Below are 16142 nucleotides of genomic sequence, written 5' to 3' on the forward strand. Positions count from 1 at the left end.
CTTGTGTGCAAGTTGAAAAAGAGCTTGTATGGTTTAAAGCAAGCTCCAAAGCAGGGTGGTACAAGAAGTTTGATGGATTCATGATGGAGATTGGTTATAAAAGATGCTACGCTGACCATTGTTGTTACTACAAGAGGTTTGACAAGAGCTATCTTATCATGTTATATTATATGTTGATGATATGTTGATCGCATGACGTGATCCAAAGGAGATGGATAAGTTGAAAAGGCAATTGTCTGAACGATTCCCAATGAAAGATCTTGGAGAGGCTAATCAAATTTTGGGCATGAGAATCGAGTGTGACAAAGCGGCAGGAAAATTGTATCTTTCGCAAGCTGCTTATATTGGTAAGGTTTTGGAAGGATTCAACATGGATAATTTGAAGTCAGTAAGTGTGCCTTTGGGCAGTCAACTGTCGAAGAAGAGTTGCCGAGTACAAAAGAAGAACGTGCTGAAATGAAGAAAGTTCCTTATGCGCTCACAATTAAGCAGTATGTGCTGTATGCAATGGTGTGTACGAGGCCTCATATTGCACAATCAGTGGGAGTAGTGAGTCGGTTCATGGGTGATCCGGGCAAGCAACATTGGGAAGCGAGTTAAATGGATCCTTAGATACTTGAGAGGTACTACAGAAAGAGTCTTATATTTCAATGGCAAGAATGTCGAGCTGGCAGGTTATGTGGATGCAGACTTGGCGTCCAATGATCTTGATGGGAGAAAAAGCATGTATTTACTTATGGTGGTACTGCTATTTCATGGACTTCTAAGTTGCAGAAGACCGTTGCTTTGTCTACTACGGAGGCTGAATATGTAGCTGCGATGGAGGCAAGCAAGGAGATGGTGTGGTTGCATATTTTCTTAGATGAACTTGGGAAGGAGAACAAGAGTAGCGGACTCTATAGTGATAGTCAGAGTGCTATTTTCTTGGCAAAGAATCCAGCATTTCATTATAGGATAAAGCATGTGGAGTTGAAGTATCATTACATTCGACACCTAGTGGAGATGAAAATCCTGCAACTTGAGAAGATACTTGGAAGTGAGAATCCAGCAGACATGTTTACTAAGGTGGTGACCTTATAGAAATTGAAGCTATGCATAGCTTCAATTGGCCTTGGAACTTGAAGAGATGGTTAGACGATGCTAAGCGGATGCAGGGATGAGATCACGAGGATATGGTGGCGTAGGAGTTGTTAGACTCCAAGTGGTAGATTGTTAATTATGGAGCCTAAAATATCTCCTACCATATTTAGGATTTGTTTCCTAGAAGTATATTTCCTTATGATAGATTTATTCCATAGAAGATATTTCCTTATGGAATATGTTTCCTAGTTTGACTAGAATTAGGGCTCTCTATTTTGCTTATAAATAGAGGTGCTCCCTCATTGTAAAATCATCCTTAAATTATATAGTGAAATCCCTAGCTTAGCATCGCCCCCAGACGTAGATACACTTTGTATCGAACTGGGTAAACAATTCGTTGTGTTTATTCTCCTTTATATTCGTATTGCCTGTGTTTATTTCCCAACAATTATATGCCTGTTAATCCAATTAAAGTTTTCAAAGACGGTGATGTTTTGATGTTGGTGGAAGAGAAACAACTCATGTACTACTCCAACAAGACAAGAACTATTCAAGAAGTCGGTATGAGTTGAAAGTTTCTTCATCTTCTGTAGGGACTTACTTTACCTTTGTCATGATTTTCACTCCTAGCCTTTTATCACTCAAGAGTTTCAGAATTAAGAACATGATCTTGTTTTATTTCTTAATGTTAGCCTACATTTGTGTTTTTTTCGTTATCTGGCCGTGTACGCGTTGAAAGTTTCTTTATCGTGTTGTGTTTGGATTTGGCGCTATCTTGTTCACGCACCATATACAGAGCCTAGCTAATATAAAAATTTAGTGGTCAAGACATACCACATGACAATGTGATGTGGTATGTCCCACTAATAATACTTTGACAAATAGATTTATAGAAGTCCAACTAAATACTTTCATCCTTTTCTAAAAATGGACATTATTATAAAATTTGGAAACTATCCAAAAATTAAGAGTACTTATATTTAATATAATGAATGCATTTATATTTGACCAAAATACTTCCACTATGAACTAGTAAAAATTATTTTGTCCTTTTATATTTCTAATTCTAAGAATAATTTAATAAGAAAAATATATGTAGTAATTATCTTATTATATTTTGATTTTTAGAGTTTTTTATGGTATGTCAATGATAATTTAATATAATAAAATTAACTTTTATGTCATTTTCTTATTATTAGCTACTTATATATTTAATATAATTATTCATATAGTCTTTAACAATGGTAAAATAAGTATAAAAATGAAATTATATAATCAATCATAGTTACATACGTTTAATATAATGCTAAAAAATTTTGTTTATGATTTAGTTTAAGGTTATGGTAATCATTTGTAATTTTTTGCATACATATAAAACAAGAAATAAAGTAACAACATATTTAAGTTTTCATTACATTAACTGTGCGAAAAATCACAAATAAAAAATGTAACTATAAATTAAATTATAAATAAAATTCAGTGGCATTACATTAACTATGCCAAATTAGGAATAATTATATAGTTTCATTTTTATATTATTTTACCATTGCACATATATGAATAATTATACTATTAAACATAAAGATGGAAAATGATCTTAATTTTATAATAATGTCCATTTTTAAAAAAAAGATGAAAGTATTTAGTTGGACTTCTATAAATCCATTTGTCAAAGTATTATTAGTGGGACATACCACATCACATTACCACGTGGTATGCCTTGACCACTAAATTTTTGCTCAAAATCAAGACCTTCAATTCCTAAAGTACTTAATGTAACTGACAATTGAATGGAATGCAACATTCCAAATGGAGGTCCCCTTGTTAATCTCACAGCTCAATCATTTGTTCAAGACTAAGCTTTTTGCGGTTAAGTAGATTTGGAGTTCCACCCTGCCAAAATAATCTACGAAGTTATAGTACTAGAAAATATCTTATGTTACTCATTTACGTATTGCTCTCATTAATTCTAGTTAATTAGGAGTATACAGTATTGCTTCTTATAAGGAGATGAGAGAGTGATGTTCCACCTCCACTATTTATTTTTTATCTAAATTAGTGATCAATTTTGAAAATTAAGAGTATGATTACCAAATCCTTATTGTTTTATCAATACTTTAGAGTTAACTTTAAAATTAGTCCATAATGTATTTTATATTTTACCCTTCTAGAGACCTTAATTAGAAAAAATTTCCCCGCAAATATATAAAAAAATGAAAAATATCAAAATAAATCCTTATTTTTCGATAAACTTATCGTTTTAAATTTATGGCTCATTTGATAAATGGCGTGGGATATTGTTAAGATAGGGCCCGATGGAATAAAATGACTTTTCTTCCATGTGTTTGATAAGCTAGTTAAATAATTCAATATCAGCCACTGATGTTTGATAGGAAATTTTTATATCAAGATAATACTCCCTCCATCCCAACTTAAGAGTTTTAATTAGTTAGGGCGCGAGTTTTAAGAAATGTAAAGAAAAGTGGATTGAATAAGTTTGTGGAATATGAGTCTCACTTATAGATATTACTTTTATAATAAAATGAGAGTGAAATAAGATTGAATTTGCTTCTAAATCAAAGAGTGGTGATATATTACATCATTTTAAATATGATTTTCGAAATTGAAGACAAAGACAAAGTCGATGCGGAGAAGAGCCATTGTAACGACCCGCCCATCTAGGGTATAATAAATGCGGCGATCGTTAACTAGGCGGACTTAAATGTATCAAAGATCATAGGCTAGGGTTTCATTTAAAAGGGATTTAACCAAAATATTTAATGAACAATTAAGTAGAAGAAGAATAATGCCTTAGCAAAGGAATCCAACAAAAAGACTATCGCAATAAATGCTTATCAAAGTTTCCAAAACAATCTCAACTGTTCCATATCCAAAATATTCCCACGAAATAAAATAATCCAACCCAACCAAATTATCACAAGTTTTCATAATATAGCGGAAGCGATCAAGAGAGAAGTGAGGCTATGTATGGAGACACAACGACACTTAAAGTTCCAACAGATCATGATATTATTTCCTACTCAACACCGCCGCCCGCTCGCCACCGCTCAACCTGCACATAGGGAAAACACATGCAGGGCTGAGTACTATAATCATACTCAGTGGACTCATTGCCGAAAACAGTTTTATCAACAATAGTAATTATCATGCCATTTTCAAGTGTCCGTCGGGGTTTTAACTTTAGAAAGACCCGAGGCACCAAAATATATTCTTTATCAAATATCACGGTCGTGCAATCATTATTCACATCGACGTTTACCATATCCTCATTCTACATGACAAGGAATGCGGCCGCAATCCAGGTCACTAGACCGGCCAACCCGTACGCTGACACTCGGTCTAACATTGGTGTACACCAACCCAAATAGAGTTTGCGGCTCTACAAGGATCCGAATTCGATTAAATCAATAGTGGCATAGCCACAAGGGATAGGCACGACAAAACAAATCAAGGCATGATAACACATATATCATTCTCATCAATATCAGTTTAGGACAATGTCCTTATTTTAAAAGAAAGCCCACCTTGTCGGCTTAGCTCGAAAGTATTCTCTTCTCCTCGTTTATCACGCTGAGAGCGCGAAGTATCACCTTTAAATTAGGCGTATCACAAATCAGTTTCGATTATTGATTTCAAGTCATGCATGTTCCCACGTTTCTCCTTTTTTTCCTATCGATAAATCTTTAATATCATCATCCAAAAATCGAAGTACGATTAGCATATCATTTTTATTCGAATAACAACTCCAAATTCACCATTAAATCGTGTCACGCATGAGTGTTCCACACACACAACACACGCACACGAACACCACACATGTGCACGCACGCCGAGGCGTGCGCACACACACACGATCACGCACACACACGTTTTCACACACACACACTTATATGCATCCCAAATTCATCAACTTATTTCCCCTTCACTCAATCTAAATGCATGTGGACTCAAGAACACCGATTAATCTGTAGAAGAAGAGAAGATCAAAAATTAAAGTACCTTTTCCCAAAGAACGATCGGTAGAAACAAGTTATAGCCTTGATTCTTCAATAAACTCTTGAATATCAGCTTCAATTCTTCTCCAAAAGATGAAGAATTAATGGAGAAAGTAGAAGAAATTTTGGAGAGAGTGGGGAGAGAGATTTCGAAAATTTGGGGGAGTGGGGGGCGTGATTTATGTTGCTAGGGTTTAGGATCTCCCATGTATTTATAGAGTGCCAAAATAATATCTTTAATTAAATAAATTAAAGATTTGAGAAGATATGGAGAGATTTGAATATAGTAGTTGGCGTTAATTTGGTTGAGGAAAACAAGGAATTCGAAAATTAGGCTATTTAATTAGCCTATGATTTAAATTCAAATATTTCATGGAGTAGAATAATATATCACGGAGCAAAATAAAATAATTAAATCCTCCCCAAATAATAGTAGTAGGCGATTTTTATGCCTCTCTCATAAGGGATTAAATTTCCAAATCATAATTTAATTAGGATATGGCAAGATCTTCTTAGATTTGACAAGATATGGTAGGATATTCTAGCATATTTATATTTATTCATGGAAGAGAATAAATAAGGGATCAAATAAATAAATAATCCCTTCTCCCATAATATATGAGATTTTCGAAAATCTCATAGAAAATCAAAGGTGGAGTTTCGAAAATTCCAAGGTGGAATTAAAGTTTAATTGGACTTTGGATTTAATTCGGATAATTATCCCAAACAAATAATTAAATCCAAGAAAAATATAATTCCTTCTCCAATAATAGTGATGGTCGAATATTTCAATAATTGGGTAGGATATTTATGAAAATCCTATTTAATCTCACTCAACCCTTGGGAAAATAATTCACCACAATCATATTACTCCGCATCAAATATTCACACCAAATCAATCATTTCTTCACTTTCACTTTATTTTCTCAACGCATTGACCTTTCAACGGCCACATCATATTTTCCACATCTTTGACTATTCAATAGCCACGTCATAATTTCAACAAGTTGACTATTCAACTCAATCTCAATTCTCATACGCAATTAGGTCACAAAGACACCATGCAATTAATACTCATCAATTAATCCACATATCATAGCATTTAAGGCATTTAATGCAAAAATTTTATAACCCGAAAATTAGGGTTTGAAAAAGTGGGGCGTTACAGCCATGATCTTCACTACATTCCGCTCACGGACTTCGATATCCCTCACCGAAGCAGAGGATTTATGGAAGGTATCACTGCTAATGGATTGCATTCTTTACATATGCAATCTGTCACTCATGAATACATCGAGCTCCGTTGCCCCTTAGTTTACATCCCACCTCTTGCTTTCAAGTTCGGATTCGGTGTGAGCAAAATAAGTGGGCAATATAATGTGCTCAGTATCAATAGGCTCCGTGAATCTGACTCCGCTCATCACGTATACACCCTCGGAATAGGAACGTGGAGGCGTGTTGAAGCCGGTGCTGCTTCTAGTTTAGGGTTTAGATTTGGGGTCAAAGCATTGTATGCAATGGCAACCTCAATTGGAGTGTATTTGATTTGAGTGATAACGTACGGATTTGTGGTTTTGATGTTGAGATGGAATGTTTTAGAATCTTCTCTGTTCCTCCTATCAAAGATGTGATTGGAAATTGGGATTTGTTTGTTTTGAGGGACTGCCTCTGTTATACATACACACGCAACAACGAAGTTGACATCTGGATGATGAAGGAATACCAAGTCGAGGATTCTTGAACCATTGAGTACAAGTTGAGTATTATTGGTTTTGATTTTGATTATATAAGTGTTCATCCAATCAAACATTTTAAAGATGGTGACATTTTGACGTTGCTGGATAAAATTGATGTCATCTACTACTTCAACAAGACAAGAACTTTTCAACAAGTAGATATGTTTAAGGATGCAGCTGTGGTTTAATTACCGTGCCGCCCCTTTTTCTCTCTCAAGAATTTCTGATTTGAGAATGTGTTCTCGTTTTAGTTCATAATTTTAGTCTACATTTGTCTATCTGTGTTGTGTAAGGTTTCTTTGTAGTGTAGTGTTTGGAATCTAAGGTTTGGTTCGAGTTCTAAGGTTTCTTCGTCGTGTAGTGTTCGTGTTTGGTCGTATCGTGTCGACCCGGCATACACACGTACCTACAAAACATAACTTTGCTATAGTAAGTTCAAGTTTTGGTATTTCAGTGTTTACCAAACCAGACGAATCTGTCATGTTTGGTTTCATGAATATTGTAGAAAATAACAAGAAACCATATTGCTATAAATACAATATTCAATTCTAACTATTTCATATGGTAAAAGGTGATTACATCTAAGTCCATCTCCAATCATTTACACCAAACTCAAATCCATTTTTGAGTATAGTGTATACCAAAAAGTAATTTTACTCCAATCATTTACTCCAAATTCAAACTCAAAAGAATATTCCATATTTATACTTTTTATATCTTTTCAATTATACCTACATATTTATTTAAATTACATATGAGTCCCACAATATTTTTGTCAATAATTTATGTAAATTAAATAATTATACAAAATTTTCTTATCAATATATTTGTATTAATTATAATTTATATTAAAAAAAATTACAACTTTTAAAATAAAATATACTAAACTTATTATAATAAATTCAAATATAAATTGAAACACATTTAAATATATCGCTATTACATAACACATATCACGATAAACATACAAAATAGCTAAAATTTAAAACTCCAAATTTGTGTATTGTTCCCACAAATGATCAACTAGTGCATTTCGAAGTTCTAGATGAGCACATTTATTTTATTATAATAATTTGTTGTCCTTGTTTTATTTTATTTTAGTGCATTGAGGTTTAACTTGCTTTATTAATAAAGACTTTGCTCTTGTTGTGCAACCTTCATCTATAGCTCTTTAGTAATGAATGAATCTCAGTTGAACAACTTCTAAACTATCGATACATAATCATAACGGTAAGCAATGGTAAGCAATAATAACAAGACATTTTAGCAATATTCATTCCTATTTAGTAAATATATTAGTTATTGTTTAAAAAATAACATAATTTATTATAATATTGTGTATAAAACAAATTTCCTAACATATTACTAATTCTCGTGCAAATTACTAGTATATCATGTACTAGTAAATAAATTAGCCGGCTAATTAAGTACTTTAAAATAATAGTAAGGACTATTATGCAATATTTAAAACTTTTTTGCAGTAGATACTCAATTTTGATGTTTACTTTGAATTTGGTGTTGTTTCATCAAAAACCCTAAAAATGGGGTTGGGTATGATGTATGGTTGGAGATCATTTTCAATCTCCAACTTGTCTTCCTTGATAATATTGAGTTTATATGACAACAGTCTCACAGGATGTATCCCAATTTTCCAAAATCTTCAGGAATTGTATCTCCATAACAACAACTTCAAAGGTACTTGCTTCATCAAATCAATTTTATGATATATACATTTACGGATCTCAAACAATGAGAAAATTATATCGAAAATTGAAAACTTTAATCTAGTCCGGTTAGTTCTTATATTTTTTACAAAAATATTCATCATTATAACTTTTTTTATTACTACCTCCTTCCACCAAAAATTTGTTCAATTTTTCCATTTCCGTCCGTCCCTCAAAATTTGTTCCATTTCACTTTTACCATTTTTGGTAGTGGACCTCATATTCCACTAACTCATTCTTACTCACATTTTATTATAAAACTAATATATAAAAGTAGGACCCACAATCGACTAAATTTTTCAACTCACTTTCCATTACATTTCTTAAAACCCGTGCCGGGTCAAATAAGACAAATTTTGGTGGACGGGGTAGTATTTTTATGATAACTAAACAAAAAATCAAATTTTATGTACAATTATGATACATATATATAAATGATTAAGACTAGATGAAAAATTAACCTAAAAGCTACGAACTTTTATTTAATTAATTTTTATGTTTTCCTGTTTTAGATTTTGACTAAAGTCTCTTTTTGGTCCTTAACATATGACGATTTTACGATTTGGTCCAGAACATTATCTTTTGAATTATTTGGTCCAATACATTTAAAAACGGGCCGCAATCAGTCCATTTTGGACGGTGCCGTGTAAAACTAACGGTCAACGGCTGTTTAGCCGATTTTGACCGAATTAAACATTTAATTTAGAATTTTTAATTATTTTCAAAAACAATTATTGTAATTCTAAATGCCCAAAACAGAAAGAACACTCTTGATTTCCTCTTTCTTCTCGGTTTTCCTTGAAGATTGCCGCTTGTCACTGTTCTTGGATTAATAAGGGAAACTAATTATATGTCGGCGATCAGTAAAATGCAGACGTTAGCGAGGGTCGGAGTGGTGGTGGAGGGAGGGGGGCCTGAGTGCGACGATGACGTCATCGGTGGTAGTCGAGCCGCATACCAGAGGAAAATCGACACCGCCCCCACAATTCCTCGCCGGTGGCCTCGCCGGAGCCATCAGCGAGACTTGTACCATTCTTCTCGCACGCCTCACCATTCTCTTTCAGGTTTTTACTCATTTATGAATTGCTCAACATCGTAATCCTTTTTTCAGTTGAAGAACTCATAGTAGTGTGGGTTTGAATTGAATTGGAATGAATTGTGCCTTTTTATGGTGAATTGAATCAATTGATTGTCTTGCTTTGATAGGGTTTATGTTTACCCTTTTCTTTGTTACATAATTGAGTTGAATTGAAGGATGAATCGGTTTTGCAGCTTCAAGGAATGCACTCCGATGCATCTTGGTTAGAGAAGGCAAGCATATATTTTGGGTTTTTAGAATAACAATAATTATTTTGAAAATAATTAAAAATTCTAAATTAAATGTTTAATTCGGTCAAAATCAGCTAAACAGTCGTTGACCGTTAGTTTTACACGGCACCGTCCAAAATGGACTGATTGCGGTCCGTTTTCAAATGTGTTGGACCAAATAATTCAAAAGATAATGTTCTGGACCAAAATCATAAAATCGTCATATGTTAAGGACCAAAAAGAGACTTTAGTCTTAGATTTTTAACTTGGCTATTTTTGCAATTCAATTAAGGGCAAAATAGTCTATTTACAAAAAAAAGTTATTACCATTAATAGATATTTATTTTTGTATTACCATTAATACAGAACTGCAAACCAAAGCATATGGAGGTGATTTTAATGTGATTTTTAGGTCATTTTTAGTTTATTTTAATAAGGATGATATAAAATGATCTACAAATAATCTCAAACCCAAATTCTATATAATGACCTAAAGCTGATTAATAATGACCTTTCGTATTATTGGTTAATTATTGATCATAAGATTGAAAAAGCTCATGATCGGGATTTGGCCGTAGTAAGATGGATTTTTGTTTTGATCACTTTCCGGCTACAATTAGTATTTTTCTTATAAAATGATACTTGAGCTTTGTATTAAGAATAACATCTGCTCTTGAAGGACTTATTCCTCCGAATATCTGGAAGTGCAAAAATCTTGAGATCTTGAACTTGAACTACAACAATCTCAGTGGCAACATCCCTCGTACAATTGGAAATATGAGCATGCTTAGAGAGTTGCACTTGGGTTGCAACCATTTCACAGGTATTATTATATACATGATACTTTCTTAACTATGCTCTTTCAACACTTTTTATGATAACAAAAATTCTTTATCAAATGTATCCCCATTAAGAATTATTTTTTTTATAAAAAAGTAGGCTTTTTTTCAATTTGACAAAATATCATCAATATGTGTACATGGATAGGAAGTTCTGTTTAAATTATTACTCTATGACTTAGTATGTATAATAACGTACAATTTTACATATATTTAATATTGCTATCTTGTTGACATATACCGCAGGTGAATTACCACAAGAGATTGGCACTCTGCCAATGCTTGAGACTTTCACCGTGTTTAACAATTCCTTATATGGATTGATCCCATCTTCCATATTCAACATATCAACTTTGAAGAATTTACAAGTTACATATAATGAGTTTTCAGGTACTCTTCCATCAGATTTGGGGAATTCACTTGTCACTCTTGAAAAGCTCATTTTGGGTTTTAACTTATTTAGTGGCTCAATTCCAAGCTCTATCGCCAATGCTTCCAAACTTACAAGTTTGATATTGGTTGCCAACTTATTTAGTGGCTCTATACCCCACTTCGGTGATTTGAAGTTCTTACAACTCCTTTCCCTTTCGGAAAATAATTTGAGTGGGGCAGAATTCACAACTCAGGAACTGACATCTCTCTCTTCATTAAGTAATTGTAGACAATTGAAGTACCTGGATGTAAATAGCAATCCACTAAATGGCATCCTACCTGCTTCACTAGGAAATTTTTCCTCATCTCTTGTGTTTTTTGATGTAACAAACTGCAGCATCATAGGTGACATTACTTCTGAATTAGGAAACTTAAGTAGTTTGCTAGCTCTAAGTTTAACTAGAAATCAGTTGAGTGGACTCATTCCACCAACAATTGGGAAAATGAAGCAACTCCAAAGATTTAATCTTGATGGAAATCAGTTGGTAGGATCTATCCCTAACCAACTTTGCCAAATGAATCATTTGGGGGAGTTGTACCTAAGCATGAACATGCTTGTGGGTCCCATACATGAATGCTTAGGTGATGTTAAATCCTTGAGAGTCATCTCCTTAGGTTACAACCAATTGAATTCTACCATTCCTCCTAACTTGTGGTTCTCAAGGACCTTTTGGCTTTGAGCTTGGTCTCCAATAATTTGAGTGGTCAATTGTCATCCGCGCTTGGAAATTTCAAGTTAATCTATCATTTGGACTTGTCGTCTAATCAATTTTCAGGTGATATTCCTACCTCAATTGATGATTGTCAAACACTAGAGTTTCTTAACTTATCAAATAATTTTCTTAGTGGATCCATTCCTCAATCCTTGGCAAAGGTTAAAGTTTTGGTAACATTGGATTTATCTTACAATAATCTTTCTGGATCAATACCCAAACTCTTGGAAGACCTATGTTGTCTTGAAAATTTTAATGTTTCCAACAACAAACTGGAAGGGAGAATTCCAGATGGTGGCTGCTTTGGTAACTTCAGTGCACCGTCTTTTTCTGACAACTTAGCTTTGTGTGGTCTAATAACATTTCAAGTTGCACCCTGTCCAGAAAGCCATCATAGATCATGGTTAAAGAAGCTCATGGTGTCATTAGTGATTTTAGCTGTCATTGTGGCGATTGCATTGCTTGCTTTCATACGGATGTGTAAACAGAAAAAAGTACCCCTCTTGGTTCATTTTTCAGCACAAATTACTGAATGCATAGGAATTCCTTACAATGAACTTGAACGAGGAACAAGTTCATTTAGCGAAACCAACCTACTTGGAAGAGGTAGCTTTGGTTCTGTATTCGAAGCAACACTTTCGGATGGGTTGAAAGTTGCTGTAAAAGTGTTCAACTTGGAACTACAAGGAGCAGCAAGGAGCTTTGGTGTTGAAAGTTCTATATTGAGCAGCATTCGACACAGAAATTTAGTTCGGGTTATTGGATATTGTTGTAATGTGAACTTTAAAGCATTAATTCTCACATACATGCCAAATGGGAGCTTGGATCAATGGTTGCATTCCAACAATTATAGTGTGGATCTTATACAGAGGTTGAAAATAGCAATAGACGTTGCGGCCGCCATGGAATATCTTCACCATGGCTATACATTCCCAATTGTTCACTGCGAAATAAAACCAAGCAATGTGTTGCTTGATCAAGACATGGTTGCCCATCTTGCTGATTTTGGCATTTCCAAGCTTTTCAATGGAGGCGAAACTATCCTTCAAACACAAACAATGGCAACCATCGGTTATGCAGCACCAGGTATGCATGATTCTAACCTTTTTAAATTAAATTTCATCATTTATTAATGTTTTACCTAATCCTAACTAAAAATTGAATGCATGTAATACTATTAGAGTTTGGAATAGAAGGGAAAGTTTCAATAAATGGAGATGTATATAGTTTTGGGATACTGCTGCTGGAGATGTTTACCGGAAAGAGGCCAATGGACGATATGTTCGATGAAGAAAGAAGCTTAAAACAGTGGGTAAGCGAAGCACTAGAGCAAAATACCGCAACTCAAGTGATGGCGTCTGCTTTGCTGTCAAGGGAAGATCAATATTACTCTGCCAAGGAGAAATGCATGTTATCAACATTTGAATTGGCAATGAAATGTTTAGTTGTTTCAGCAGACGAAAGGATCAGTATGATTGAAACAGCGGCCGCTCTGCACAAGATTTATGCCACATTTGTAGCGGGAACTCAATGGCGCGTCCATGAAATTTTCCCTCCAAATCTCCACCGCATTCGGCATCATTTTGTAGCCGCAATCAGCCCATGGCTCCACCCGTGATTCGCCTACCTCTATGCGCTAGCTACATGCCACGGCGAGAGGTAGATCTTCATCCTTATGGTGATACGATTTGAATTTGTCTTATTACTATCAGTTTCATATCTATAAAGATGACCATTATATTAGTTTGGGTGTGTTATATTGCTAACTCATCAATGCAGGTATTAAAATGTCACATAATGCCAACACAATATATTGAAATGTCAATAAATTATGTTTAATACATTTCGTAGATGAATTAATAGAGTAAGCAACTTAAGAAAGTTAGCAATTGATCACACTTCTATGTTAGTATAGCATGGCTTTTGAGTGGGAGGGTTTTTGGGCGCTTTTTTTTAATTTTCCCCTTTAAAAGGTTTTATTTTTAACCGTTATTTGTTATTTTCACATTGCGGCCAAAGTGTCACATGCGACACCGGTTAAGGGTTCCCTTTAAACGAGCCGGGGCGTGCTCGCCGTTGGGGATTGGCGCCCTCGGGGGGTCGGATGGGGGCGGCCGGTTTCCCTGGGCAGCAAAATTAAGGTTTCAAACCTTGAGTCCCCGATAGTGGAGAAATAATAATTTTATTGATTGATTGGAGGATAAATAAAAAATCTATCCCCTATTTATAAAAAGAATACTATACCCTAACTTATTGAATAAAAAAAAAGATATGGAAAGATTTGGAATAAAAAGATAACTAAATAATATGGATATCCATGACTATAACCCCCCGCGGTTAAAACCGCCTTGTCCCCAAGGTAGAAACCACGAAGCAACGAGAATTGAAAGCAAGTTTGCGAGGCATCTCCCCCCGGATCAAACAAAACCGAGCAGCTGAGCGTTTCCCTTCATCCCCTCCATAAAATCAACGGGCGACCGATGTAGTCGCCAAATTCCGCTAACGAATGCGACTGATGTGGCGCCCAAATTCAACGCTAAAATGGAATGTCCCACACCCCAATGCTCAAACCGGTTGTTTTTACGCGGAGGAATAAACCCGGGCACACGTTGAGGGTTTCAAAGATTCATGTTTGAAATGTCGTGACATTCAAATCCACATAAACAAAAGGGTGCTTGCAAAGTGTGCCCCCCCTTTTCTTACCCAACCGTCCGTATTTAATTTAAGATCATTTAGAAACAACCTTTTGTTTCTCTTCCATTTCTAATTGATTGTCCTGCTTCGTTTTCAAATTCATCCGTGTGCTCATCAACAAGGCTCGAATCTTCATGCTCTCTTTTTTGTTGGCTTCTCAATCAACACACTGAAACCCTTTTTCTTTCGTCTCTAAATTAGATTGATGAGTATAGCTATTATCTTTTTCGGTCACCCGGAAATTTTTTTTGCATCTTTTCTCTTTGGCAGTAGAGTCCTCCTTTCTTTGTTGTTTCCCCCACACTTTTAAAGTTCTGTAAACTTATCCTCCCTTTTTTCTTCACCATCGTGAATTGTTTCCATCCTTTCCTTGAGCTTATACCACCAGTGGATGATGAGTAGGGGCCCAAGAATGGAGCGACAGGGGCGATTCAACGGCTGACAAGCTCTCGGTGAAATAGGGTGGCTGCTCAATGTCGGGGTTGTATCTGGCTGCTTTCGGAGATCTGATCGCAGCGGGGTGACGGGGCACAGCAGCGAGGGGGTGGCGCTGCTGAGCGGCAGAGCTCGGGGTTTGCCGGCAGGGGGGTGTCGGGTGTTGGCGGGTTTGGGCAGGAGTCGTAAGGTTCGGGCGCTGCAAGGGTGATGTCCCGGTTCAATGTTTGAAAAAACCCTTCCTACTCCTTCTCAAGCCACGTGAAGAGTTCACATGAGTCATAAAACAAATGCTTCATGAATATGTTGTCTCATACCCAACATCAACATTTTCATCATGGCTTGGGTTTCGTCTGGGGGAAAGGGGGTCCGGCGGGTCCCAGCAGGATGGCTGGCGAGTAGTAAGTCATGTTGCACGTACTGATCAAAATTTGGGGGAGAAATCTTAAACATTTCCATATCTCCCCCTGGTCCCGCGTGTCGATGTTTTTCACGAAATCTTGCCGGATTGCAGGGGGCTGATCGAGTCGGTGGCCATGGACGGCGGAAGTCGTCATAATCCCTTTTTTCTTGGGCGGAAACTCAAGGAAACCGTCAAAGGCCCAATCCATCTTGCTCCGGGTTTGGACTCATCCCATCGCCCCTCCATGTCGGTTAGTTTTTAGAGCAAAAATCGGCTTTGCACGTAAACTTGTTGTCGGACTGTTGCTGGTGGTCGAATTGCGATGGGGGTAGTTGGATGACATGATAAGTGAGTGCTTGGGTGATCCAGAATATGGAGGGTAAAAGGGGGGTGATGGTGGTTTATGGCGGCGGGGAATCCTTCCGGGGGGGAAAAAGTAAGTTTCCGGCCGGGTAATCCCGGGCAGGGACTACAACCCGATTGCTGTGTCGGGGTCTTTTCCCAGGCAGCGGTGTAGCCGGTTGAGATGGTGGAGGGTTTAGATCCCATGAAAGGAAAATTTTTAAGGGCCTTTTTCCTTCGAGGCCCCGTGCTGGCGGCCTGAGGTTCCGGGGCCCTGGAGGGGGGGGGTCGATTGGGGGGTTTGCGGGAAATACTTCCGTCGGGCAGGAATTAAAGGGTTTTACAACCAGTCACACGATAGTGGAGAAATAATAATTCTTATTGATTGATTGGAGGATGGAAATAATAAAATCTAGCCCC

At 36.1% G+C, this 16142-nt stretch overlaps 1 protein-coding gene across 1 annotated transcript; it reads left to right on the forward strand.

Annotated features, from left to right (window-relative positions):
- Nucleotides 1–8404: 8404 nt before the first annotated feature.
- Nucleotides 8405–13466, forward strand: LOC125199174 (probable LRR receptor-like serine/threonine-protein kinase At3g47570). The gene is made up of 4 exons (XM_048097292.1): nucleotides 8405–8527; nucleotides 10544–10687; nucleotides 10950–12934; nucleotides 13030–13466. Exons 3-4 carry the CDS (start codon nucleotides 12265–12267, stop codon nucleotides 13464–13466), a joined length of 1107 nt encoding a protein of 368 aa, XP_047953249.1. The 5' UTR covers nucleotides 8405–8527; nucleotides 10544–10687; nucleotides 10950–12264.
- The last annotated feature ends 2676 nt before the right edge of the window (nucleotides 13467–16142 follow it).

The sequence above is a fragment of the Salvia hispanica genome, unplaced genomic scaffold (assembly GCF_023119035.1).
Source record: "Salvia hispanica cultivar TCC Black 2014 unplaced genomic scaffold, UniMelb_Shisp_WGS_1.0 HiC_scaffold_412, whole genome shotgun sequence".
Lineage (NCBI taxonomy): Eukaryota > Viridiplantae > Streptophyta > Magnoliopsida > Lamiales > Lamiaceae > Salvia > Salvia hispanica.

Bases quoted from the DNA above. Each gene is read 5' to 3' on its own strand.
- LOC125199174 (XM_048097292.1), top strand. From the start codon at position 12,265: ATGGTGTCATTAGTGATTTTAGCTGTCATTGTGGCGATTGCATTGCTT. The intron at 12,935-13,029 runs GTATGCATGATT...TAATACTATTAG, and splicing joins CATCGGTTATGCAGCACCAG to AGTTTGGAATAGAAGGGAAA.